Genomic DNA, 27,366 nt, shown 5'->3' with positions numbered 1-27,366 from the left:
GGCACGCCAGGCTGCCCTTCCTCACCCTCTTCTCAGCCGTCACTCCCCAACCACAGGGACCTGTGGCTCTCTCTTGCCCCTCATACGATGCTTGGTGCCTTATTAGTGCTAAGCAAGAGTTTGTGAAATGGATCCAAGTACTGTGACACCGTAGATGAATAAGGGTGTGTGTTGTTAATACTTGATAGTTGGATATATCCATATATCAGACTCTGGAAAGCACTTATGGGCGAAAGATCTCATTTAAAACCCAAAACAGCCCTGGTGAAGTCAGTGAGGAAAGAACGGTATCCCTGTTTTCTAGAAGAGGACACAGAAGTGAAGGAACTTTCCCCAAGTATACAACTAATAACTGGCACAGCCTGAACTTGAACCCAGACCTTCAGACTCCTAGTCCAGGGCACTCATGCCAGCACCATACTTAGTTCTTTGAAGAGGTACCTGACCGCCCTCTGTACGTCCCGTCCACAGGAAGCATCTGTAGCTCCTTTGCTGGTATGGCAGACAGTGACATGGGAAGCCAGGAGGTCTTCCCCACAGAAGAAGAGGAGGAGGTGACCCCCACCCCAGCTAAGCGTCGAAAGGTGAGAAAGACCCAACGGGACACTCAGTATCGCAGCCATCATGCCCAGGACAAGACACTGCTGAGCCAGGGCCGCAGGCATTTGTGGCGAGCCCGGGAGATGCCCTGGAGGACAGAGGCCGCCCGGCAGATGTGGGATACCAATGAAGAGGAGGAAGATGAGGAGGAGGGCCTGGTGAAGAGGAAGAAACGGAGGCGGCAGAAGAGCCGAAAATATCAAACTGGGGAGTACCTGACGGAGCAAGAAGAAGAGCAGCGGCGGAAAGGGAGAGCAGGTAAGGCTGGCCAGGGTGCTGCTGTCCCCACAGCCCCTCTCTCGGGCATCGTGGTGGCCACAGCTCTGTCTGCTCTATACCAGCCAAAGTCCTCTGGACCCATAGATGCCTCATGCTATGACCTCCAGCTGCCAGAGGAGGTCACACAACTCCAGCCCTGAGCTTTGGGCTTTATCTTGAGATGAAAGGAATTTGGATTGGCCTACAGGTGAGCTGAAAATACCAAGGCCTAAGCCTCCTGGTTTCTTCCAGACATCTGAACCTGTGGGTCCGGTCACAGTGGCATCCTTGGCATGTGCCAGTGCCATACCAGGGAGTTCTCTGGTTGGCTTGAGGGAGTTGGGTCTGGGGAAGATAGGTTCTCTCTCCTAGAATCTTGGGTTCAAGAAGAAAGAGGGTACTGGCTGCCTTTCGTGGGATGCCTTCGGTCCCTACACGAAAAAGAAGTCCAGTGGTTCCCTCAGACCAACAGAAGAACTTCAAGTAAAAGCAGACACAACTTTGTTGTCTCAGTGAAAGCCATAAAGATTATCCAAAGGTGGAATGAAGCTTTGAGGTGACCCAAGGTGGCATCTTTTTTGTTGGACCTGAATTGGAAAAGCAGGCAGCCCAAAGACAAAGCCAGGCGTTCTTTGGCCACATCAAATGCTATAAAACATGGTCACAGACCGTCACAAGAGGCTGATACCGATATTCTCCACTAAACGCTGCTCAGGCCCATTCCTGTAGTGGATTTCTAACTGAGCAAAAAAACCATGCATCGCTGGGTTCCATAAGAACACTTCTACCTCTTCCTCTCATTCTCTAACTTCTCCCCTTGAAGCAACAATTGATCATCTCCTATAATGTGTTCATTCTGAGTTGCTGATAAACATCTGCGCTCCCCTTGTTAGCTAAAACAGAATAAGCTCACATCGAGTGGGTAATAGAGTCTGGGTTTGCTACAATGCAAAGAAGGCTTAACCTCATTTCCGGCTCTGTTTCAGTGAAGATATATATGATACCTATCCCTACGCTCAAGAGAGTAATTGAGCTAATTTTCATCAACTGTGCGAGTGAGTGGGGACAATTTTCCCTTTCTTTTGCCAGAACCGTAATGGATTAGTCATGAATGAGATGTCAAACCATTGGCCCCAGCCACTTATGTTAGGATGAAGAAGAGATTTTTTATCACTGGATTTTCTCTAGTAAGGGCTGGTTTCATAGCTTGGAAGCTTCTTATGGAGCTATTGGCCCTTGGAACCAGAAGGCCCTTTGAGGTTGTCTGGGCCAGAGATAGAGGTTTCCACTGCATGCATGACAGAGAGCTGGCTGGCCACCACCTGAGGGCTGACAGTAACATGGAGAACGCCAGCGACCAGGGCGTCCTGTCGGACCTGGGGACAGGTTCAATTGTTGGAAAGTAGGTCATTCCCCCTCCATAGGTGTGTGAAAGGATTTTTGCATGAGGCAGCTGGCTTTGGCATGTGGTCTCATCCCCTTCCCCCAGGGGTGACATCTTCATGCAGGAATTGCCTGACAAATATCTCTCTCCTCAGAAAGGGCCAATCTCTCCTGCTACTACTGTCTCTCAGGTCAACAGCCAAGCTAGCCAGGTCACCTGCTTCCTGTCAGCCTCATGACCTTTCCTTTCATTCTGGGCTTGGCTGGGTCTCTTCTTGACTTGAGGTGTTGAGAAGAACCACTTCCACTCCTGCACCTGTTACCTCCACTCCCTGTTCCTACTCTAAAGCCTTTGTTTCTCTGCAACTCCAGAGCCTGTCCTGCCCTGGATAACTACGGTACAAGACAGTTGTTTTCCCTGTGGCAGTGGATGCTGTAACGTGGCTTCTCCATACTTCCTGAGGTCCTTGCAAGGCATGGTTCTGTTCCTTCCTCTTTTACCACAGCCCAGACTTGTTGCATCAAAAGCCCTGGTTTCGAATGTTCTGGCTGAAAGAGCAGTTAGAGACTATCTAGCGCAGCAGTTCTGGGCAGGTTGTGGGGACCCACCAGGGGGCTGGGACTAGTTTGGGGAGAGGGGTGGTATGACAGCCAGCTTCTTAATAGCTGTGCATAAGCTATAGTCAGTTCCTCATACTAGATGGGTGACTTGCACATCTGGATCTGCCCTTGGTAATGTCGCACAAGAGAGTCCATATCACGGTCAGGGGAGGTGAAGTGAGAACTCTTGGCTCTCAGTTTCTTCATTTCCCAAATGGATAAACTGAGGCTACAGTTAATTCACTTCACAGACACACTGATCTTTTGCTGTGCGCTGGGCCTCGTATCCAGTCCTGTGGGGGGAGACAGAGAGCCCACAGGCATGGCCCTACCTCAAGAGTTTGCACTTCCATGGTACAATAATAATGCCTTACTCTTTGTGACTTGATAAAGGGTTTTGCACACATTAATTCATTTAACTCTCCCACCATTCCTGGAATATACATTCTCCCCATTTGCAGATATGGAAATTGAGGCTCAGAGAGATTATGGCTTATTTCTGCCTAATCCCACAGTGGCCAAGACATACAGCACCGATGTTAAGAGATCAGGGTAAACAGTCTATCACCCCGGCACATGGGGTTTAGGCCAGACTCTGTGGGATGAGGAGCTTGCTACCAGAGTTCCCAGTAGGTCTTTTAAAAATTCTTTCAGTTACCTGTGGCTAGAATTGGAGATGCTGCCTGTGTGTTCTAGTGACAACAATGACTTGATTTCCGGCCGAGGAAGGTACCAGGTTTCTGCCATTGCTCACCAGCATATTTGGCCCGTGGCACCTTCTGGTCTTGGGGAGGTTCTGTTGCTTTAATCTTGATCTCCTCAGACAGTGACAGGACAGTCAGATAGATGAAACCGAGCCCATAAAAGTAGTCTTCAATAGCATGTACTCTCTATACCACTGTACTTGATACGTCAGCACAGCTATTAAATTTGTTTTCATATTGGAGACAAAGGGGATGAAGAAATGGCTGAAAAGAAATTCCAATTTGCCCTCAGCTAGGGGAAAATCTTTTAAGAATTGCCCTCCTCTTGGGAACAGCCAGATGGGCTGCCCCCTGCTGGCAGGGCTGGGAACTGTCTCCTGCTTTGCAGAGATGGGACTTGGTGTCCATTCGGGAAGCGTGTAATGGAAGAGTCAGCACTGCAGTGCATGCTGGTAGCTGACAAATACACAACTTCGCACTGCAATTCAAATCTCCACAGTTCTCTGATTCATCTTAGAGGATGGCATTGCTTTTCAGTGTTCCATTTCTCTGACATCCATTCTTTCCCGTTTCTTGCTTAGATTTAAAGGCCCGTAAGCAGAAGACTTCCTCCCAAAGTTCAGAGCACCGCCTCAGGAACAGGAACCTTCTCTTGCCCAGCAAAGCCCAGGGGATTTCGGATTCACCAAATGGTTTCCTCCCAAATAATCTAGAGGAGCCAGCTTGCCTTGAAAATCCTGAAAAGCCATCAGGAAAACGAAAGTGCAAGACCAAGCACATGGCAAACGTCGCAGAAGAGGCAAAGGTACATGGCCACCAAGGGGAGCCGGACAAGGGACAGGAGTAGGCAAGAGAAGGCAGGCTTTCCACTAAGCTCCTCCAGCAGGAATCATCCCAAGGAAGAGGGGCAGGCAGGGAGTGTATGGATCAAATTAACCCATGAGTATTAAAGTCTTCCAAACTAGTTCTAGAAGGTTTGAGGACAGCATTAGAAGGGTTGAGACAGCAAAGAACTAAAGTTATAGCTAACTGTAGGGTTTGGCCCATGAGGGCTTTTCCTTTACAATCCTTGAGTCTCCTCTGAGTTAAAGAAGAATTAAAGAATATGGCAGAGGGGCTGGGGATTTAGCTCAGTGGCACAGTGCCTGCCAGGCAAGTGCAAGGTCGTGAGTTCGATTCCCGGTACTGGAAAAAAAAAACAAAAAACAAAACCAAAATAATATGGCAGGATGCTGGCGTGAAGAGCTTGCTAATATCCAATCAAGAAGCTTTTCTCTGGGCTTAACTCACAGGAGACCAACCATGGAACTTTGAGTCAGTCAAGGTAGAAAACAACTTGTAGAAGTTGGGATTTTGATGTCTAGGCAAAGGTTGCTTGCGGGTAGGACTGGCTGAAGGAATTCTACTTGGGCTCAGGTTGTAGCCCCCGCTAGCCTACCCTCATTCCCTATTCCTTTGCATCTGGGGGAGCCTAGGAGTCAGAGAGTGGCCACTTACCTGTCAGCCAGGTCAGCATTGTACCACCCTCATTGAAATTCTACATCTCATTTGGGTCTGATGTTCATAGAACTGAGGTTAGATTCTACACTCTACTAGGGAAAAGGGTAGACAGTCCTCATCCTCGGTGAGTTTTACATTTGAAAGAAGTACAGGTCCAAGGTGAAATATGTGTTTGTCAGAGAAAACAACAAAAAAGACCATATTAGGCTCATTTGGGTGGTTGGGGTGTGCTCTGTCCAGCTGGGATGCCTGGACAGTGCTGGCAAGGGTGAGTGCTTGCCTTGTCCTCTCCCTTCCCCTCCTGGAACCTTGTTTCATGCCAGACAAGGTACTGAAGTTTGTTTGCTCATCGTTAAAAGCCGAGCTCATGCTCCATGCCCTTTCTGTCTCAGAAGGGTGCCGGGGGGAACAAAGGAGGCAGTGTCTGTGACAGGCTTTGCACACTGTCAAGTGCTCTCCTCTGAGAGCTGGGACGCATCTCTTGCTTCAGACTGTGGCAGGGATGAGGGGACAGGGAGGCACGGTGTGACATGGCTTATGTGACATCCATTCCCTCTGTCCCCAAAGGGAACCCTGGTATGTGCTAAGGGCTTTGTTCATGTTTTTGCTCTGAATTCCTGCAGTGGCTCTTTTAAGTAGGTGCTTTTATTAACCTTTATTTACCACGAGGAAACTGAGGCTCAGGGAGGTGAGGGACTTGTGTGAGATCACGGAGTGGCCCTGAGTGCCAGAGCTGGGATGTGTAGAGCAGGCTTATCTGCCCCTGGACTGCAGTTCCTTGTGCTTCTCAGGCTCTGAAGGGTTGGCTCCTGTCTGGATCCTGGAGGCACTGGGGGAGGGGGTGGTCGGGCAGGAAACACTGCAACCCCGGCAGCTCTGCCAAAAGGTGGGCATCCCAGGCCTCACCGCCCCCGCCCTTCCCCCTGCTCTGCCCCCGACACTCACATGGTCCCATTGCACACAAAGGTAACCAGCCGCCTGGTATTCAGCAGGACACTCTGATGCTTCTGTTTTGTTCTTCCTGGCAGTGTGTCCGCTGCAGTGTTCTCCTGGAGAGGGTTTTGTCCCTCTCCAGGGCCTCCCTTTTCCCTTCCGTCTTTCTTTCTCTCCCAGTCCCCACCACCTGCTCCAGTTGCCCCCATGGCACGGGGCTTTGTAGTGGGAAGCAAGGCTGGGGAAGGGCGGGGGATGGTCCTACAGCACTGAAGTGGGGCATGGGCCAAGGGCTTCTTCCCACAGGGGCTCAGAGCCAGGGGGAGGAGGAGGGCTTCCTCTGCTTGTCCTTGCTCCTCCCCCTCTCTGGCAGCCTCCCTTGCTGCACCCTGGCAGCGATGGCCACTATAAAGAGAGTCACCCTTTGGCTCCTGGCTTGACTTAGAGAAAACTTAGGTATTTTACCCAGAATCCTCTAGGCCTACCATTGTATGCCCCATCCTGCTAGGAACCGTACCTCTGCCCTTTTGTGACAGGGACTGATAACTGGCATCTTATAATCTTAGGATTTATCGGAAGAAACAGATACCATGACTATGAGGGTATAATGCTGCTTCATAGCCAGAAGGGTGGGGCATATGATGGCAGGACTGGTGGGTGCTGGGTAAAATACAAATACCCTGGGCTGTCATTTTTTTCTGCTGCTTTTTTCCCCCTGACTTTATGTCTTTCTAGATAACTTTTCTGACCACCCATGGCTCTGCACATGACCGGCCTGAAACAAGTCACCACATATTTGCTGCGCAGTGTTCCCAGCCCTGAGCCTAGTATTGTAACAAAACAGAAAGTAACAATATGAACCCAAAGAGCTTAAGATCTAGCACAGGTGCGAGGTACAGAGGCCGAGGCAGAAGAACTGCTTGCAGGAGAATTATTTGAGCTCAGGAGTTGGAAGCCAACCTGGGCAATGCAGTGAATCTTTGTCTGAAAAAATTTAAAATAAAAACATATTGGAGGAGTCAAGACTTACCCTTAACCATGGAGCACTGGAAGGAAAGAAAGAAGTGAGGCCTTAGGCATCAGATTATATGAATCAGAGTAGGTGTTGTGGATATGCAGAGGAAGAGGGTGGTGGGGACCAGGGTGTTGTAGAATAGTGTAGATGCCATAGGCTTTAAGTGAGATCTTGGTGCCCTGAGGGGTGTATATGCATTTGCTCTGTTATATAGCAAATCACTCTAAAACATAGTAGCTTGCTATAATAAGCATATATTGTCTCTCGGTTTCTGGGCCTCAGGAATTCAAGAGCAGCTTACTGGTCCAGCTTGGGGTATCTCTCATGAGGTTGCAGTCCAGGTATCAGCCAGGGCTGCGTTCATTTGAAGACTTGACTGGTACCAGAAGATCTGTGTCTGGGTGGCTCGCTCACATGGCTGGCGAGGTGATGCTTGCTGTGGACAGCCCTCCCTTCCTCATCCCATGAACTCCCCAGAGGGCTACATTAGTTCCTCATGACAGGGGGCAGCTGGCTTTCCCCACAGCAGGTGATGCAAACGACAACAAATCAGAAGCCACAATGTCTTTTAGGACCTGGCTTTGGAAGACATACAGCGTCTCCTCTTAGGCAGATTCTGTAGGTCAGCACTGTCCAATATAGGAGGGGGCTACCCAAGAGCGCAAATGAGGGGATATGGGATCCTCAGGGGCCACCTTGGAGGCTGGCTACCGCAGCCAGTTCTCTGGCCTCCAATGACTCATGTCCCTTCCACATGCAAAGTGTATTTACCCCTCCCAAGGCCCCCCAAACTCTCACCCAATTTTGGCATCAGCCCCGAGTTTAGAATTGTGTCATCTAACTTATTAGGTTGGGGGCACATGAGGCTTCTCCCATTTGGTTCCTTGAGTACGGCTTCTCAAGTACAGTCCTGCTGATCAAAGGCCCTTGAATCAGAGACCAAGTTTCCTGCCCCCGTAGACCCAATATGCAGGAGGGCAGGCATGGGAACACACCGTGGAGATTCCGGTTCAACATGGGGGACAAGGGAGGCACCCAGGGATCACTCACGAGATCAGGACTCTCCTGTCATTTTGTGGGCACCTATCTGTTCATTGTTCTGCAGCCTCTGCAGCATTTCATTACCTCAGAGACCCTCACAGCTGATGGGGAGCAAAGGCATACCTCAAACCCAGCCTGTCTGGTTCCCAAGTCTCAGCTCCTTCCACCATCCAACGTGTGCCTGAAAATGATCCAGGGACAGGTGTGGCAAAAGATAGGGAAAGCCTGTGAAGTTGTTTGTCAGGGCAGATTTTGCAGCAAGAGCAAAGGCATTAGGGGCTGTGACTCTAGTCAAAGATGGCTGTTTGTGCTTCTCTTCGCCATTCTTACTTGGAGGTGTGGCTTATCCACACCTCAGTGAATAAGGCTGCAGCAGGTGGAGAAGGCATGCACAGTGCATGAGGGAGCTGGGATGTCCCCTCCACCTCTGGTTTCCAAACGCTTCATCATTTTGTCGTTTATGGGGCTGAGGATCTGACATTTTTCGAATCCCCCCACCCCAAGAGGATACTGAAAATACTATACATGGCTAGTGACCAGCGCAGACTCTAGCCTTAAAGCTGACAGTGGCCTGGGCTACTTGGGGTGCCGTCAGCAAATCACCACATGGACACAGTCAAGGTGAAGTGGCCCTGGCAGGCAAGTGTCGTGATGCTGGATGGGATATGTTGCCTGGCCTGACCCAGCACTGCATCTGCTTTCCAGGGCAAGGGTCGCTGGAGCCAGCAGAAGACACGGTCCCCCAAATCTCCTACCCCTGCAAAGCCCACGGAACCATGTACACCCTCTAAGTCCCGAAGTGCCGGCCCAGAGGAGGCCTCAGAGTCACCTACAGCCCGGCAGATCCCTCCAGAAGCTCGGCGGCTCATAGTGAACAAAAATGCCGGTGAGACCCTCTTGCAGCGGGCAGCACGCCTGGGCTATAAGGTGAGTGAGCTCCCTAAGCGGGTGGCTGCAGGGTGACTTCAGCCTGGGCCGGTGGAGGAGCTTCTTGCCTTGGTTCCTGTAGAGGTTGAGGCCCAGGTGGCCTCCTTCCACTGCTCCCACATGGCCTCTGGGGCTGCCTCACCCCTGTCTGATCTCAGGGTGGGGGAATCCAAGCCCATTTGAATATCGGTTTGGGATCAACACAATTGAAATGGTGGCAGTATCACTCTACGTTCTTAGCTGGGATGGGGAGGGGGATTTCGGGATTTTCACTGACATAAATTTCCCTATCTAGAGAGGAACAAGGGGTGAGTGTTGTTGTTCACCCTTCATGTCCTCCTGCAGCTTTCTTTCACGTCAGCTCCTGGTGGAGGGAGCAGGAGCACGTTCAGAGAGCAAAGCTGAGTCAGCCCCACCTGTACTTCTTCCTTATACATTGAAAAAAAAGGCAGGAGAGACCACTGGCATTTATTGAGCACCTCTTTGGACATGTTAGAGCTTGGATTATAGTAAACCTGTAGAGGTAGATTTAATTAGCCCCATTTTACAGATGAGAAAGTCAAGGCTTAACAATGTTAAATGATATGTCCAAGGGCCGAGGATGTGGCTCAGTGGCACAAGCACCTACCTGGCAAGTGTGAGGCCTGAGTTTGATTCCCAGTACCAAAAAAAAAATGGTATTTCCAAGATCACTCAGTACTCTGAATATATACATCTATATTCAAGTATATTTGAATGTATTTATTCAAATATGTATATCTATATTCAAATATATTTTGATTCCTGAGTGCCAGGATAGGGGTGAAAAACTGCCTCGCTCACTGTGGTTAAATTATGTTGTCACACATTTTCGTCATTTCCCCTCTTTTGTTGGTAAGTGCTCCCTTGATCACATACCTTTGCCTCAATCCTGATGATTTCCTAGGATTTGCTCCTAGTAATGGAGCTGCTGTTATGCTAGCCGGGCGTGGTGGCGCCCGCCTATAATCCCAGCAGGGCGTGGTGGCACACGCCTGTAATCCCAGCACTCGGGAGGCTGAGGCAGGAGAATCGCTGCAAGTTCGAGGTCAGTGTGGACTACATAGTGAGTTCAAGGCCAGCCTGAACTACATAGTGAGACGCTGTCTCAAAAAATGAAAGACTCTCAGTGACTCAAACAGCTGCTCCCAACCAGGCTGCTCCGCACCTGGGAACTGACTTGGTAGTGTCCTCCTGTCAAATAATCCATCTTTCTTGAGCACATAGTATGGGTGTCTACGTGGCTGCCAAGGGACACCTGGACAGACAGTGATAACCAAGCCCTGCCTGCCTCCTGAGCCCAGCATCCACTGTACTTAAAGTGATTCTTTCTTCCTTGTTCTTACATTCTGACCAGAAGCTGCATTCACCATCACGTGCCCCATGTTGCTGCCCTGGGGCCTACCTGGCAAATCCAGGAGTCCAGGTCTGAGCATATAAGCTCTGGGTGGCAGGGGAACTTCTCTGAAACTGCACCCCAACCACAACTACTCAAATGACTGTTCTTGGCCATAAGAAATGTCTCCCTGCTGCCAAAGAAACTGCCTACAATTGGCCATGGCAACTCAGGACTAACTGTTCGTAAAAGATTTTGGGATCCATCAGTCAGTCCCTGGTAGAAGGGGCTGGCTCTGACGCTCCCTGACACTTGGAGACTTTGAGTCTAACTAGGCCGATTCTGAGAATTAGATGTCTGTGCTCAAGAGCTGTGTATGTCCCCACAGGACGTTGTTCTGTACTGCCTCCAGAAGGACAGTGAGGACGTGAATCACCGCGATAACGCTGGCTACACGGCCCTGCATGAGGCCTGCTCCCGGGGTTGGACTGATATCCTGAACATCCTCCTGGAGCATGGGGCCAACGTGAACTGCAGCGCGCAGGATGGCACAAGGCAAGAAGGCTGCTCCTCCCTAACACCCAGCCCAGCCCCGCAGAATACTCACCCCAGGCCCAACCTTTGCAGCCCGCCAAGCGGCAAACTACAGGGAAGCTTGCTGGGAAGCCTTCAGAAAGCCTTCTGTGCTCTCCAGAGGCAACCAGTTGAGGGCAGGAGCTGACGAGCCCCTGGCTGGCCAGTCTGCCCTGGCTGTTAGAGGGAGGCTGCGGTCGTCTGGGGGTCATCCCATCCCATGCAGCTATCGCCAGAAAGACTATTCAGCCTTCCTTCATGTCCTCCTGGTGGGGACATGTGTTTTGGAAGAAGTCTGGGGCCTTAGGAACGAACTGGGAAGCTGACCTTAGGGTAACATTCCAGATTTGGTCTTTCTGATTTGATCTCCATGCACTTAAAAAAATATAACTGCTATGTCTTAGAGAAATTTACTCACTCTGCTCTGTTCTGCCAGAGAACCTACTTCCTAGGCAGAATAGACACGAGCTATATACCAATTTGGAGGACAGACCAAAAGGCCAGGCTCCATTTGGCCACTGGTGTGTGAAGCCTCTCTGTGCATCCCTGCTGTTGGGCAGTCACCTGCATCCTTCAGTTCTTGTTCCTGTATTGCTTTAATTTTCACCTCCGTTAGGGTCTCATTTTCCACTAAAATATAAAACTACCTGTAGAGCTGCATTGTGCCTTAGGGACTATCCCAAGATGTTAGGGGAATGAGAGACAGTGATAGAGGCAGAGAAGGTTTCAGAGAAAAAAAAGAAGATGGGCAGATGGTATGGGGGCCTGCAGGCCAGAGGTGTTTCCCCTGCCCTAAGTCTTAGCGCGTATTACTGGAGTCAGGTTACCCAGAGTCATGTCCCTTTTTCCCTAACGAGAGAGCCCAAAGCTTAAACATCAGCCATGTGGCCCTGCTGTCCTCACCCTGTGTCACCTCCACAGGCCAGTTCATGATGCGGTGGTCAATGACAACCTGGAAACCATCTGGCTCTTGCTGTCCTATGGGGCCGATCCCACATTGGCCACCTACTCAGGTCAGACAGCCATGAAGCTGGCCAGCAGTGACACTATGAAGCGCTTTCTCAGTGGTAAGTGTGGCTCAGACTTGCAGCCAGCAGCCTCGGGGCTGACCTTTGACTCCTGAACCTGTCAGAACCCACTTCATTGCCCTCAATCCACCCCTTTCCATGTTTCCTTCAGCCTCTCAGACATCCCTAGCTACTTCAGAAGCCCCGTGGCTGTGGGTGTCTATATTTCATCCATTTCGGGACGCCGGCACCCCACAGGGCCCCGTTTCACTGCCAGTTGTCTGAGGTAGGCCTCCTTGTGGCGAGACAACAGCCACACTAATAGACCTGTTTGGGGCCAGATGTGTTCGTCTGTGCTATGAATGGGATGTTAGTGGCAGAGAAGTGACTCTTAGCATTTTGCTGTTTGTGATCAGGTGGAATCCCTGGGACCCTCCCTGAAACTTTATTCCCACATCCTGTGCATCCCCATTGCCCTTCTAGAAAAGTGGCTGGTGTTCAGGCCTGTGGTGAGAGCCCCAAGCCCACATGCATTTATTTGCTACCGAGTGGTAGCAATGTTTGTCTGCAGATAGATCTACTGAGCTGGGCAGCGGTGGGGGTGGAGAGAGGGGAGTCTGGTTTGGGCATGTTCAGTAGGAAACTCTTCAGACTTGACCTCGGAATTCCAGGAACCCCACCTCTCAGTGACATCACAATTTGGCCCTCAGAAACTACTTCCTCAGATTGCCCAAGCGACAGAGCAGCTGGGACTTGGCTGGATCTCTGAACCTCCTCAGAGGCTTCTGTGTTGGCAGGAGCCCCCCTCTCGGACGAGGAGGTGACTAGCCTAAGATGGCTTCTGCCTCTCAAAAGGCTTTGACCGAAGAAGGTATTCTCAATCCCCCACCCACTAGAGATGTAATTCCTGGCTCCCACCAATCCTTTCATTTGTTGGTTTGTTTGTTTGTTTGTTTTTTGAGACTCAGTCTCACTATGTAGTGCAGGCTGGCCTTGAACTCTTACGTAGCCCACTCTAGCCTCGAACTCCTGCCTCAGCCTCCTGAGTGCTGGGATTACAGCGTGCCACCACACCCAGCTTCATTTGTTTGTTGAGCAAAGGTTAACAAAGTAGCTGATAGTAAAGGGAGAAAGAGGGACCTTTGCCAAAGGTTCCGATAGAGGAAGAGCAGGTAGGCAACCCTACCTTTATACTGTGGAAGCTAGGGGTGAAGGGGGTGATGCGAGGCTGCTGAAGGAGATGAATTCCACCCACCCAGCCTTCAGTCAGGTCCCAGTCAACCCGACAGAACCCTGGAGTACTGCCTTCAGGCTGGACAGCTGTCTTTCCATTTTCTTCCCTCAGCTCTAGGTCCCCAGGCCCATATCCTTCAGGGACAGAGCAACTTTGGGATGTTCATTCACTCATTTGGCCTGGGCCAGTGGTGACTGCTTTAGCTGAGCATCACCAGGAGCACGGCCTTTGTCACCTCCTTCCACAGACCACGCCCACTCTAAGACACAGGCCCCTGTTGTCTGCACTCCCCTGGATTCCCAGGAAAATGTGGCACAGATGGGCATCAGAGCGCCTCAGTGTGACAAAGGCAGTGCGTGATGCTGTCTTTCATAGACAGGTCTAGAGCTGGGCATGTGGCGCATCCCTGCAATCCCAGTACTTGGGAGGCTGAGGCCAAAGAATTGGTCTGATTTTGAGGCCGGCCTGGACCACAATAGCAAAAGCCTATCTCAGCAACAACAACAAAACAGAACTGATCTAGTCCAGGGGCCTTTCCTGGCTAGAATCTGCCCTGCCAAGTGTCTTGGGCTTCTCTGCGCCCGAGTAAAGCCATCTCTGAGCACTTTCAGAGGGACATGAACTCTTTTCTTCTCTATCTCTTCTCAGAACCTCAGAGGACTTTAAATATTGCGACCATTTTTAAGTAGGTTAAAAGTGAGCAATAAGTGCTTTTCCCCTTTTCTTATTTCAGTCCATCATCCCAACTCAGCCAGCATTTTTTTTTTTTTTTTTTTGCTTTTCTTCCGGTACCAGGAATCGAACCCACGACTTTGCACTTGCCAGGCAGGCGCTTTGCGGCTGAGCTCAATCCCCAGCCCCTCAGCCAGCCTTTTAATGCTTCCTCAAACTAACTCAAACGCCAGTCTGTGTTGCGAATCTGGAAGACTTTCCTTCACTTTAGCACTCCCAGCCTGTCTAAACTGAGCACGGTCATTCTTCTTCTTCTTCTTCTTCTTTTTTTTTTCTTTTATTTTTGAGATAGGGTCTCACTGTGTAATTCAGGCTGCCCTTTAACTCACTTTGTATAGCGGAGTGTGGTGGCATACGACGCTAATCCGGCACTACAAAGTGAGCTCAAGGCCAGCCTGAACTGCATAGGGAGACCCTCTCTCAAAAAGACAAAAAAAACCCCATACTTTGTAGCCTAGGCTGGCCTTCAACTGAAACAGTTCTCCTGCCTCAACCTCCCAAGTGCTGGGATTGCAGGGCGTGCCACCAAGCCCGGCAGTCATTCATTCTTGACATTGTTCTTCACCTCCATAGGTACGGAGATGGCTTAATAATGGGGATGAAGAGCCAATGGAGAGTTGGAAACTGAAACTGAGCCACCTCTTCCTGCAGAGGCAGAGCTCTGACTGGCTGTTTCAGGAGGTTCTAGCATGGGGCTAGGACCTTGCCTTGTTCCCCCAGGCAGACAGGCACTGGCTTCATCCAGCAGACTCCCTCAGGAAGGGTGCCTTGGGCTCAAAGGCTATTTTGGTGGGGGAGAATGAGAAGATGATACTGAGGGGCTTATTAGAAAAATTGATGTGAGCTGGGCGTGTGGCACATTCCTATAATCCTAGCTCTTGGGAGGCTGAGGCAGTAGGGTCCATGAGTTTGAGACCAGCCTGGAATACATAGCGAGACCCTGTCTCAAGAAGAAAAGAATCCAAACAAACAAAAAAGTGAGGTAAAATTCACCTAGCCTGACTGTTTTAAAGTGAATGGTGGTGCATGCCTGTCATCCCAGCACTTGGGAGGCTGAGGAAGGAGGATTGTTGGGAGTTTGAGACCAGCCTGTGCTACAAAGTAAGCTCAAGGCCAGCCTGAACTGCAGAGTGAGACCCTGTCTCAAAAAAAGACATAGGCTGGGGATATAGCTCAGTGGCGCAAGCACCTGCCTGGCAAGCACAAGGTCCTGAGTTTGATTCCCAGTACAAAAAAAAAAAAACAAAAGACAAAATTTTGTTTTAAAAAGTGAATTGTCTAGCCGGGCATGGTGATGCACACCTGTAATCCCAGCATTTGAGAGGCTGTGGCAGGAATATTGCTGCAAGTTCAAGACCAGCCTGGGCTACAAAGTGTTCAAGGCCAGCCTGAACTGCATAGGGAGACCTAGTCTCAAAAAGACAAAAACAAAACAAAATAAAATAGTGTGGATAAAAAAGACAAAAACAAAACAAAATAAAATAGTGTGGATAATCCAGCAGCATTGAATACATTCACGATGTTAGCCAATCGGCATCAGGGGCTTTTTTTGATGCCTTGAACTATGTCCTCCATTTTTTCATCCCTGGATGACTCCTTGCCAACTCTCAGGGATCACTGTTCAGATGGGATGATGGCTACAGGGAGCACATGAGGTTGGAGGTTAGGGAAGCACCCCTCTGCCACCTCCTCTCTAACCCCTACACCCGGATATGTCATGTGGCCCTTTTTTTCTTTTAACATTATCTGTCTAACTGAGATATTTGAAAAGCTTTTCATCCCCAAGCCATTGCCAGGCCAGAGCCCATAGACTGTCTTCATCTTCCCCAGGGGGGGCCTCCCTGGGCAGGAAATGGAGGTGAGTTTCTCTTGGGTGCAAGGAGCTCGGTTTCCTGCAGGCAGAGAAGGTGGGACTGAGTGTCTGGGTTGTGCCTCATGGACTGCTGCTCTGGCTTTGTACAAGGCCCCTATTCTGGAAGAGTTGTCTGGAACATGAGTCTTCTAAGTGCACAAAGGATCGTCACTATTTGCAGGTATCCTGCAGTGCATCCTTTCGTAAAGCAGAAGATACTAGTGATTCATCCTGGTTGTAAATGTGGATTGTCTTACATCAGGTTGACTTCAGGCTTCAGGTGAGGCCTATTTCTTCAAAGCTCAGGAAGGATAGAGCTGCGCTCCCTCACTTGTTCATCTGCCCATCCATTTGTTGAGCACCTATGAGATTCTAGGTGCTATGCTGGGTGCTGGAGGCCAGACAGTAAACCCTTCCTACCTCATTTTCAGGGTTGGAGCTCCAAGTGGCCCTGACTCTCAGGAGGTCTTTGGAAGGCTTCGCTCCTCAGGCCAAGCGACAGCCAGTCCTGTGATTGATTTATCATTGACCCTTTGAAGAACAGAGCACTATCCAGGCCAAAGGAAAGCAGATTCGCTTTGCCTTATCTGTGGGAAGGAATGCTGAGATCGAGGTGGTTGCCACAGCCTGGTTGGGAGCGTTCGAGGCCCTATCAGGACTGCTTTTCCTTCCGCCGACGAAAGGGTTAGCAGTTTACTAGCTGAGGTCACTGCATCGCAGGGTTTTGTTTTTGCTGCCAGAGACCTTTGCTATGTGACCCCATGTTGAAGACCACTAGCTCTTTGTTTTTCTCTCCTTTCATGTCCCTTGTCTGGCGACTTAGCTGGAGGAGATGGGGGGATCTGGCACCCTAGGAAATATACAAATTCTGATGGCTGTGGCTCACATGGAGCAGAGAGGTTCTGCTCTTACAGTGAGGCCCTGAGGTGCTTTTCTTTTTATTTTGAGGCAAGATTCATGTAAGAGAAAATTAATGATTTAAAAGCAAAAAATTCAGTAGTATTTAGCACATTCACTACATTGTACAACCGCCATCTTTGATTCCAAAACATTTTCATCAGCCGCAAATGAAACCCTGTCTGTACCCATGAAGTACTTGCCCCTTTTCCTCATCCTCTGCCCCTGGCAGCCGCCACTCTATGGTCTTAGCTATTGTAGACATTTTGTATAAATAGAGTCATTCTGGCCGGGGCCTTTCCGCATGGCTTCTTTCCGGTAGCACACTGACTTTAGTCATCCCTGTTGGTGGCTGAGTAATAGTCCAAGGTGCGTATATCCCCCATTTCCTTTATCCTTTCACCTACTGATGGACATTTGGGCTGTGTCTGGCTTCTGGCCATTGTCATTAGTGCTGCTGTGGTCCTGCATGTACAAGTACTTGTTTGATTATCCATTTGCAGTTCTTTGGAGTGTATATGTAGGAAGAGCATTGCTGGGCCCAGGGCACTTTTTCAAAGAAAGGATAGGAGCATACCTGGGGGCAGGGATAGGGAGACTCTTGCTCCTGATGCTGTGTGAACACCTGCGAGGTGCATGCATCGGGGCTGCCCTGTCAGGCAGGTCCAGAGCTCCTCCTGTGTGCTGCTCCTGGGCCTGTTCCAACTTTGGCACCTTTGCTCCTGCTAGTTAACTTTGGGCTGCCTTGGAAAGGCAAGTTCACCTGCATGAGACAGATGTGCAGGCAGTGCAGAGCTGGAGGAATTTGCCGGGGGCTCCGAAGGCAGTTCCTAGAGAGGAGCCCCAGGAATGTGGTGAGCAGCACTCTGATGGAACCCTTGTGTGACCTCTCACGGGGCGGGGCAGGCTGTGTGCATGTGTTCCAGCATGCTAGTTGAGCGAGCTCTTACAGTCTCACTTCGCCGTGACTCTCTCCCTCCCATCTCCCCCATATGAGTTTTAGCTCTAACGATGTGCCGGGCGCTGGGCCTAGGTGCAGGGGAAGCAATAGTGAACAAGACTAGCATGGTCCCTGCTTTCTAGTACTTATGTTCTCCTTCCTTTGTCTTCCATGGCCCCAAGCATGGAGCTAGGCTGGAGTAGACTCCTACCTGCTCCCAGGAGGAGCCTCTGCTGACTCCCTCAAGTGAGACAGGGTACAAAAGAGCACAGAAGCCGGCAGTGTGAAAAGATCTGACATGCATGACTGAAGGTCTGCCGTCCTGGTTGCTTGGCCATTACTTTAAAAGCTTCTCTCTGGCTGCCTTTCCTGCTGAGGGAAAGTGCCCGACTACTAGAAGGCAAAACATGAGTGACGTCAGCTAAGCGGCGTGCTTGCTGCTAGGATGCCCAGCGGGAAGGGACAGTGGGAAGTGCTGTGCTGTCCACTAGGGAGTTCTTAAACGAGTGCTCCTCCTTTAAGAATGGCTGTCAGCTTCCACCAGGGGTCACATCCCCTGTGCCCTTTGAACTCTCCTGTCCTGTGGTCTAGGTATCTCTTAAGGGCTGGTGGCAACCACACACAGCTGTCCATGGCCTCTTGGCAGCGCTGGGCCATGCAAGCGCATGTAGCACCGCTGACTTTGTCATGAGAGGCAGTGGGCCTGCTTTTTGTCCAGGTGGTACTAAGAGGGGAAACAGTTCCCCTAGATGATGTCCAGCTGGGAAACAAGGAGGCTGAGGGTGACCCGAGATCCATCTATAGGCCCAGGAAGTAAAAGGTAATTTTAAAAGTTGTTTTATTATGGTAAAATATACATAACATAAAATTTGCTATTATAGCTATTTTAAAGTATGTAGTTGAGTGACAGGACATTCACAATATTGTATAGCCCTCACCACTATAAAGTCCAGGACCTTTTCCTGTCCCTTTTAGCAGCCACTGCCTGATCCCCTCTCTCCCAATCCTTGGCAACTACCAGTTTGCTTTCGGTTTCTATGGAGCTGGCTGTTCTGGACATTTCATATATATGGAATAAGGTAGCATATGGCCTTTGTGACTGGCTTCTTTCACATAGCATCATGTTTTTAAGATTTGTCCATGTTGTGATGTGTATTAGTATTGTGTTCTTTTATGTAGCCTCTTGTCTCTGGCTTTCATCACTTAGCAGCAATGTTGTAACATGTACCAGTACTTCATTCCTTTTTTTTTTATTTTAAAGAGAGTAGTACATGAGAACAAACAAACAAAAAAATAGAACAGTAGCAGCATACCAGTATCACAAACATAAACAAATCATAGCAAAAACATTCAGAGTGATACAGGGTCTCAAGACAAATTAATACAAATCAACAGTGGTTGTTACATTGCATATCGCTGTCCTCAGCTACATTGCTCAGATTATCAGATGTAAGACTGAAAGATTGCTCAAACCATTAAAGAGATTAAGAAAATAATTCTTCAATAAAACATTAGAGATAATACAGACTTTCACTAGACAAGATGGTAGGAGTTCACCATTGTAATTCCATTGCATATTGTTACCTTCAAATCAGTTGCTCAGATCACCAGACACAAGCGTGCAAAGTCGATCAGAACATAAAAAATTGTGAGCACTAACTCTTCATTTCAGTGCACCATCAGACAACAGCAATACAGTCATCGCAGCTATTCATATATATATTTATGTTTTGCCTTCCTTCTTTCTTTTTTCTTCTTTCCCTCATCCCAGTCTTCATTCCTTTTTATGGCTAAATAATATTCCATTGTATGGATGTGTCCTAATTTGTTTATCCAGTCATCATTGATGGCCACTTGGGCTGTTCCCACCAGTTGTTTGTCACAAATAGAGCTGCTACTAAAGTTCATGCCTCAGTTTTTGTTTGAACACCTGTTTTCAGTTCTTTTGTGTATACACCTGTGAATAAACACAAACTGTTTTTTATGAGGATAAACCTGGCTTTTTCCCCATGATTTTTAAAGACAAAATAGAAGAAATTACATTTATTTTTCTTTTGGAGCTGAGAATTAAACCCACAACCTTACACATGCTAAGCACTTGCTCTACTACTGAGCTAAAACCCCTGCGCCCAACCACTTATTTACTTTAACACTTTCCCGCTAGTTTGAAGTACTGGTGCTACAGGCAAGACTGTCCCATTAGATGGCTTGTACCATCAGCTGGGACTGTTCCATGCCACCCGATGGGATAGTCACACAAGTACCACGGGTGATTCACAGCCACCTAGCAGTGAGACATATGAATTATGGCCCACCGTGAATGTGTTAAGAGATAGGTATGGGGCGTGTGCCCCTAGTTCCAGCTGTTTGGGAGGCTGAGGTGGGAGGGACACTTGAATCCGGGAATTCGAGACCAGACTGCACAGCATAATGAGATCCTTGTTTCAAAACAGTAAAAGCTAGTTGTGGCGGCACATGCCTAGAATCCCAGCACATGGGAGGCTGAGGCAGGATTATGAGTTTGAGGTCAGTTTGGGCTTCATAGCAAGTCCAAGACCAGTCCAAGCTAAATAGAAAGACCCTGTTTAAAAATAATAAATAAGAAGGCCGAGCATGGTGGTGCACGCCTGTAATCCCAGCACTCAAGAGGCTGAGGCAGGAGGATCGCTGTGAGTTCAAGGCCAGCCTGAACTGCATAGCAAAACCCTGTCTTGAATATATGCTGGGCATGGTGGCGTAAACCTCTAATCCTAGCACTCTGGAACCAGTGAAGCAGGGGGCTCTCAAATTTGAGCCTAGCCTGGCCAACTTAGGACTTAGTGAGACCTTGTCTCAAAATAGAAAATGAGGGAAAGAGGGAGGGAGGGAAGGAGCAGGGAGAGACAGAGAAAAAGAGATATTATGGAGAGAGAAATCATGATGGGATCTGTTAATGTTGGGACCAACAGAGAATGAAATTGCTGGGTGCGTCTAGGATTCTGCTTGCAGAGGAATTCCCTGTGCATTTTGAGGCAGGGGTCCCAAAACTACATGCCTTCAGGCTGATGTGTAAGAGAGGAAGAGGCTGGGTGGGGACTAGAGCCTGCACATGTCCCAGCTCCCTCCAGCCAACTGTTGACATGAAGGAATGCAGACACAGTGTTGCCAGATCTGATTTTTTTTTTCTGGTGAAAAGTTGGAAATCCAGATTTTTAAGTGAAATCTCTTAACTTTTAAACTATTGGAGGTTAAATGTTTTTCTTGTATTAAACACTAGGCCAAACCCCAGGTGGTTGGTGGGCTAGACCGCCCCCTGCCTAGTGCTTTGTGACCTCGGACTTTGCGACCCCTCCTGCTTCCTGGAAGCAGGAAGTGGGTCGCTCCCGGCCCCTGCCTAGGCACTCCTTCCCTCCTTCCATCTCCCAGCTACCTATGCATGCATGGCCCCGCTCCAGCCTACCCTCCTGTTCTCACTGCCTTCTCTTCTTTCCTCAGACCATCTCTCAGATCTGCAGGGCCGAGCAGAGGGTGATCCGGGTGTATCCTGGGACTTCTACAGCAGTTCTGTGTTGGGTAAGCTTCAAGTGGGAAGAACTCTACTCTTGTCTGTGGTTCAGAGATACAGGATTTGGTCTGTGTTTTACTGATTCTTCTCCAAGATAGGAGTTGCCCTATGGAGGTAGCCCTTCACCTACAGTAGCCTTTACAGACACCTGCAGCCCAGACTCTAACCCTTCCTTCCTCCAGACCCTGCAGTCGTGTTGCCTGAGTCATGAGGTATAACACCGACTGAGACAGTCATCCCTCCTAACTCGCTACCACTCCCCGCCATAGGTGCTTTTAAAATTCTCTCTCTTCCAAGGTCCCTTTCTCCTCCCTTACTTTGTCTTTTTCTTTTCCAGACAAGGCCTCGCTGTGTAGTTCAGGCTGGCCTTGAGTTCACTATGTAGCCCAGACTGGCATCGAACTTGTGGCAGTCCTGCCTCAGTCTCCCGAGTGCTGGAATGACAAGCATGCACCACCATGCCTGGCATCCCTTACTTTGTTTTAATCCCGCCAGAAGCCTCCATAAGCATTGTCACCTCTTCTGGTGTAGCTCACACTCAAGAGGGGCCAATGCATCTGGCAGCTGCCATTCCCTCCCTACCCTGCCCCCACAGCGCACACCCAGTTTTTGAGATAGCTGGTGTCCTCTGGGCCCTTAGCCGTCTAGCCCAGGCTTCACTCTCTTGGAAGATCAGCATGTCTTTGTCTGTGGTGTGCCAGGGGCTAACAAGTAAGGGAAGCCCCGTCCCTAAGCTTGGAGGAAGCTGGGGCAGCCAAGGTCGGGATGGAATGCAACAGGGTGCACCCAAACGCGTGGCTGGGGCAGGAAGCGTCTGAGCCCCAGGCTTCGGGATCAGACAGGGAGCCTGCTTGGGAAAGCTGCAGCCAGTGAGGGCAGGTGTTTCTACCTTGTGCTTGACTGCAGATAGTATCTTCACGCTTCCATCTCCAACAGCCGAGCCGCTCGTCCTTCATGTCACCTCGCTTAGCCAGTCAGAGGGTAGAGGAATGTAATGAATCTTTGGCCACAAAATATTTCTTTCCAGAACTAGAACTTTCACCTGTCCTCCCAAGGATCTGAGCCATGGGATCAGCAACCCTGGGGCCAGCCAAAGACTTGTGGCCTTGTCACTTACCTCCTAAGCACCCTTCGTACCCCTTTATCTGGTTGGAGTATTTCTTCTCTTCAGTTTTGTTCATGTAGTGGAGTCCTCATTCCCTCCTTACAGAGCAAAAAGACGGGTTTGCCTGTGACCTCCTGCACAATCCTCCTGGGAGCGCTGATCAAGAAGGAGATGATGTGGAAGAGGATGACTTCATGTTTGAACTCTCAGACAAGCCTCTTCTCCCTTGCTACAACCTCCAAGTGTCAGTGTCCCGCGGGTAAGTCATAGGGACTGGAATGACTAGATCCTGGCAACCCCTGAGCTCTGATTCTGGGGACAAAGACAGGCAAATGAGTGCTAGAGCTTAGGAAAGGGCCAGCCTGGTCTCCCAGCGCAGACTGAATATAACTTGTGAAGTCTGTGGACCTCTAGGTACAAAGCATGTGTGGTGGCTGCATACATTTCCTGAATCCTCTCTGTGCACTGGGTGTAAGAGACTATCTGAGAGATATTTGGGCTGATGAACTATTAGAATCTTTGGAACATTTTTGTGGTTTCTGGAGCAGGCAAACAGAATATTTGCAACTGAGATTCTTGGAAAAGCTAGGACATATGGTTGCCATAGCTATGGAGCCACTAAGGTCCTTCAGCAATCCACAGCCTGGTTCTTGTAGCCTTAATGTTGGCAAGGTGATGGCCTGTGTGCTGCTAGCTCAGGTGACTGTGCGTATGATAATGGGGAACAGCTATTTGCAGAGTCTAGATAGCTGACACTTAATATTAGATGGGACCCAACTGGTTCTTTCTTTGATGATTTAGAAGGGAGTTCAATAACCTGCAGGGCTATAGTTCTTGTTGGGTTTCCCTGTACATCATCACGTGGCCGTGCTACTTGGGAGGATGAGAATGCAGGATCGATTTCCCTTTTGTTCCTGTATCATTAAGTATTTTAAAAACAATGTTAGGGATTATTTTTCCTTGATACCTGTTTTGGTTTTCTTAGTGAGGTTTTACATTTATTAAAGGTAGGAAAAGAAACATGCTCTGCAGAGCAACTGTGGGCCAATTAAAAGTAGGAAAAGAAGTATTCTCTACGGGGTGAGAACAGACCACTGTGAAAGAGTACAGTGCCCCTTGATACCTGTTTTTAAAATCTCAAACTTTGTTTGGAGATGTTGCTCAGGCCAGCCTCAAACTCATGATTTTCCTGCCTCAGCCCTTCAAGTAGCTGGGATTCCAAGCATATGTCACTGTGCCTGGCTCAGTAAAGCTTAATTTATTTTTTTGTTTTTTGGGTTTTTTTTTTTTTTTAAGACAGGGTCTCACTATGTAACCTAGGCTGGCCTTGAACTTGGCTTCAAGTGCTGGAATTATAGGCTTGCGCCACCATGCCTGGTTATCAAGCCCTATTTTAAAACCCAGTGAACTAGCACAGCATGCACAGGATAGAGAGTGGGGTGAGTGACAGTTTAGGAATGCATGTAGCCAGTGCCTCTGTTTATGACACTAGCCCCTAGGCCCCATTTCTTTGCATACCTTCTCCATGGCCTGATAAGAATAAAAATAGCCTATATGATGACACTTGTAGGGATCAAGTTTCAGGGGCTTTGGTCCTTATTCTTCTGGGCAGAAGCTGATCCCTGAGGGCAGGGCGGGGCCTCTGGGATATAGTATTGCACAGTGAATTAATTCCTCCTAAGTGTCCAGCACCTCCTCTGAAACAGGATCTTGGGGCCACAGGCAGTAAAAGGACCAGGGTAGGCTGCTTTAGGTACAGACTTAACACAGGCAACCAAAGGCCACGTGCCACTCTCTGAGCCAGGTGGCAGGCAAGTTGTCAGCTGAGAGCTGGCTACCGGCAAGGCTGCCTTCTTAATGTGACATCCAGCAGCGCTTGTTCTGAAACTGCCCTTCCCCACAGCTGTAGCACAATGCAGCCGTGTTGGGTCTTTAAGAAGTGCCTTCTGGATCATCAAAGCAAGACTGGATTCTGATTGCCAGCAGAAATGTTTTGAAGGGCTCTTCCCCCATTCTTTGAAAGTGATGGTCCGAGTGTATGGTATCAGTGGTCCCTTTCTCCTAGCCCCGGAACACTCCATTCCCTGGTCACATTAAGTGGCAGAGCTCACCATCATTTGGAAGAATGAATGCATGTGCATTTTAAGAATAAAGATCATAGGCCCAGCTAGATATTTTGAGCACTGTACAGAACATTCGATTTCATAACATGTCTTAAGCAGCTGCACTAGGTCAAACCCTGATGACCAGAACACAACTCTGGCCTTCAAAGAATCCAAAGTCTAATGTAATAAACAGACAAATATATAATCACTCTAATAAAAGACCAAATGTTCTAAGCAGGTTTACTATAAAAAGCTCAAAAAGTTCAGAAGGGTATCAGTTGAAAAATAAAACTTCCAGGTCCACTCTGAGCCCCCGACCCCTAGGCCCCAGAGAAGACCACATTTTATGTTGCTTCTGCAGCCCTTCCCAAGTGACTCTTTTGGAAGTAAATACTATGATAGGGGTGTGAAGCAGGCACCGTGAGGCTTCAGGGGATGGGATGAGCACATAGGGATGTGGCATCTGAGCGGGGCCAAGGAGGAGAGAAGGGAACATGGCATGGCGCGGCACGAGCAAAGCCACTGAGTCACACAAGCTCAGGAGGTTCAGAAAGCGGGAGTCGTCCTGCTTCATGTGGCTGGCTCGTGGGCTTATGCAGTGTATGTTGGGGGTTGTGGGTGTGGACAGAGATTGGGTTGAAGAGGTCAAATGGAGTCATCTTTGGAAAGTTTTGTCTAATATCTTGCTAAAGAATTTGGAGCTTTTTTCTGGAGACACTGGGGATCTGTCAAAAACTGTTTAGGGAGTGGAATGGAGAGTCAGATATTCTTTGTAGAAAACTAATTGTAACAGAGGATCCAGTGATGGTGGGTGGGGCTGCCGAAGAGTGATTCTGGACCAAAGGAAGCCAGCTGGGCTTGTTGTGTAGTATAGCCCAGGCCAGAAGTATCCAAGGCTGGAGCGGAGCAGCGCTGGGAATGGGGGAGACTGACACGAGGAGGTAGTGTTTCTTCCTGCTTTAGTCAGCGGAGGCTGCTGGCTTGTGAGCAGCCTCTCTAGCACCCCTCCCAGCTATGCCCAGGCTGCCGCCCATTCGGGTGTGCTCCGCAATGGCAGACTGGCTGTAACGTGAGCCTGGCCTGTACAAAGGACGGTGCTGCCTCGGCGCTGCCGCTGGAGAACAAACTTGTCTAATGCATTCCAGAGCCAAACACAAATGCCTTTTGGATTACCCTCAGTTTAGGCCTTTCTCCACGGCTCCCTTCCTGCTGGGGGTGATCTTGGAGAACGAGGAGGCCAGGGAAGCAGGAGTGAGAGCAGGAAAGGGAAACGAGACAGGGTCGGCAGGGGCAGGGGGTCGGGAAGAAGTGGTCCTGGCACATACTAAATCCCAGGTCATGCGTGCAGTCAAAGCCCTGGGGAAGCCTGCTAAGAGGTTGCGGTTCTGGCAGGGCTGTCTCCCTCCTGCTTGCTCTCCTTGCAAGAGCCCGGTCATGGGCTGAGCGCTCACCGATGTTCAGCTAGGCTGGGAGAAAATATTCATCTCAGCCTCAGCCAGAGAGCCTGTGCTTTAGTGGGAGGTAGCCAGACTGGCACCAAGTCTCAGCGGGAGGAGTAGGAGCCAGGTAGGCTCCAGGGGTCCCTCGGCCTCCTTGGGCCATCTGCAGTGCTTCTGTCAGTATTACCCAAGTCCCCTGAGCCTCCTTTCTTAACTCGCGCCCTTGCCTTTTCAGGCCCTGCAACTGGTTCCTCTTCACGGATGTCCTCAAGCGGCTGAAGCTCTCCTCAAGGATCTTTCAGGCCCGGTTCCCGCACTTTGAAATCACCACCCTGCCCAAGACCGAGTTCTACCGGCAGGTGGCCTCCAGTCAGCTGCTGACCCCTGCTGAGAGGCCTGCTGGCGTGGAGGACAGATCTCCCCCAGGCTCCTCTGAGACTATGGAGCTGGTTGCTTATGAGCCGGAGCTCCTTCGGCTCCTAGGGTCTGAGGTGGAATTCCAGTCTTGGAACAGTTGACCAGGAAAACAGCCCCTCCCTGTTCTCTCTCCTCCCGAGTTCACCCTTCCCCCACCTCCCGTGTCCCCCACCGAGCACCAGACTGCAGAATGAGGCAATAATATGGACCAACAAGAAGCCGCCTTATCAATGCCAGCATTAGTGACTGGATTTTTTTTGTTGTTTTTTGGTTACAGTTAGTTCTCATCTCCCTGTCATCATTGTCATTGTGGTTGGTGATGGGGGTGGAAAGTTGAACTCCATGTCTGAAGACAAGAGGTCCCGGGGGTGGTGGGAGGTGGCACCAGGGTCCCTTGGACTGGCATCTTTACATATGACCAAGACCAAATGTGGGCCTGGGTGGCTGTGTCCTGTTCCAAGGAGAAATGAGAAAAGCCCAAACCTGAGTGCCCCGTCGTCCCCCTGTGTTCTTCTGTCTTCCATAGTATTTATTTTATTAGTATTTAATTTGTATTGTTTCATTGGTTTCTGATAAGTCTGTATCACTGTGATGATTTGAGACAACTTGTTGTATTGAGGGACTTTCTTTACTTCCTTTCTTTTCCTTTCTTGATAAGCTTCGGGGCTGCTCCCTTCCTCTGACAAAGTTCTTCCCAGGTTGCTTTTCCCCTGGGGAGGGACCGAGGTGGGCGGGCTGAAGAGCATGTGACTAGTGCCGCTGGCTCAGAGCTGGAGGGCCTGGGGGTAAATCCTGAGGCTTTGGTGCTCCCCTTCCACTGCCAGCTTTTCTCCTCCCTGCCCTTCGCAGTGGGCCCGCCATCTTGAGATTGGTCTTTACTGGGGAGAGGAGAATTGGGTGAGGGGCTTATGAGTTACTCTAGTGAAGGAGAATTGAGAATGGGCCTGAGGGGTGAGGGTGGCCCTCCCGCCTTCAGCGCTGCTGCCTTCAAGGTGCACAGTACGGGGTTATTCTTCATCTTTCCCCTGCACCCCTACCCATCGCACTCTGTCCTGGCCTTCCCCTGTCCTCTACTGAGCCTCTCACTCCCAGCCCTGCACTCCCATCTCTACCCTTTCCCAGCGAGTACCGCTCCCCTCCCCGCTGTTCTCCCTGGGAATCTCTGGAGGGCTCTGGGACTCACAGCGGGGTGTGACATTGGGCGTG

General features: G+C 49.7%; 1 protein-coding gene across 7 annotated transcripts in view; it reads left to right on the top strand.

The window, feature by feature from the left end:
- The window catches only part of Bcorl1 (BCL6 corepressor-like 1), a 63,856-nt gene extending 37,209 nt beyond the window's left edge, over positions 1–26,647 (top strand). For 5 of the 7 annotated variants that reach the window (XM_005401251.2, XM_013523073.1, XM_013523072.1 and 2 more), the window contains 8 exons: positions 472–858; positions 4,127–4,350; positions 8,740–8,961; positions 10,704–10,870; positions 11,810–11,955; positions 21,025–21,102; positions 22,305–22,458; positions 25,979–26,647. In XM_005401251.2, coding sequence (XP_005401308.1) covers positions 472–858; positions 4,127–4,350; positions 8,740–8,961; positions 10,704–10,870; positions 11,810–11,955; positions 21,025–21,102; positions 22,305–22,458; positions 25,979–26,261 — 1,661 coding nt within the window. In that variant the 3' untranslated portion in view covers positions 26,262–26,647. The remainder of the gene's footprint in view (positions 1–471; positions 859–4,126; positions 4,351–8,739; positions 8,962–10,703; positions 10,871–11,809; positions 11,956–21,024; positions 21,103–22,304; positions 22,459–25,978) is intronic. The other 2 variants (XM_013523075.1, XM_013523074.1) reach the window with 1 other exon arrangement.
- The last annotated feature ends 719 nt before the right edge of the window (positions 26,648–27,366 follow it).

The sequence above is a fragment of the Chinchilla lanigera genome, unplaced genomic scaffold, assembly GCF_000276665.1.
Source record: "Chinchilla lanigera isolate Chin_1 unplaced genomic scaffold, ChiLan1.0 scaffold00072, whole genome shotgun sequence".
Taxonomy (NCBI): domain Eukaryota; kingdom Metazoa; phylum Chordata; class Mammalia; order Rodentia; family Chinchillidae; genus Chinchilla; species Chinchilla lanigera.
This window is presented reverse-complemented; position numbering and strand designations above follow the sequence as displayed.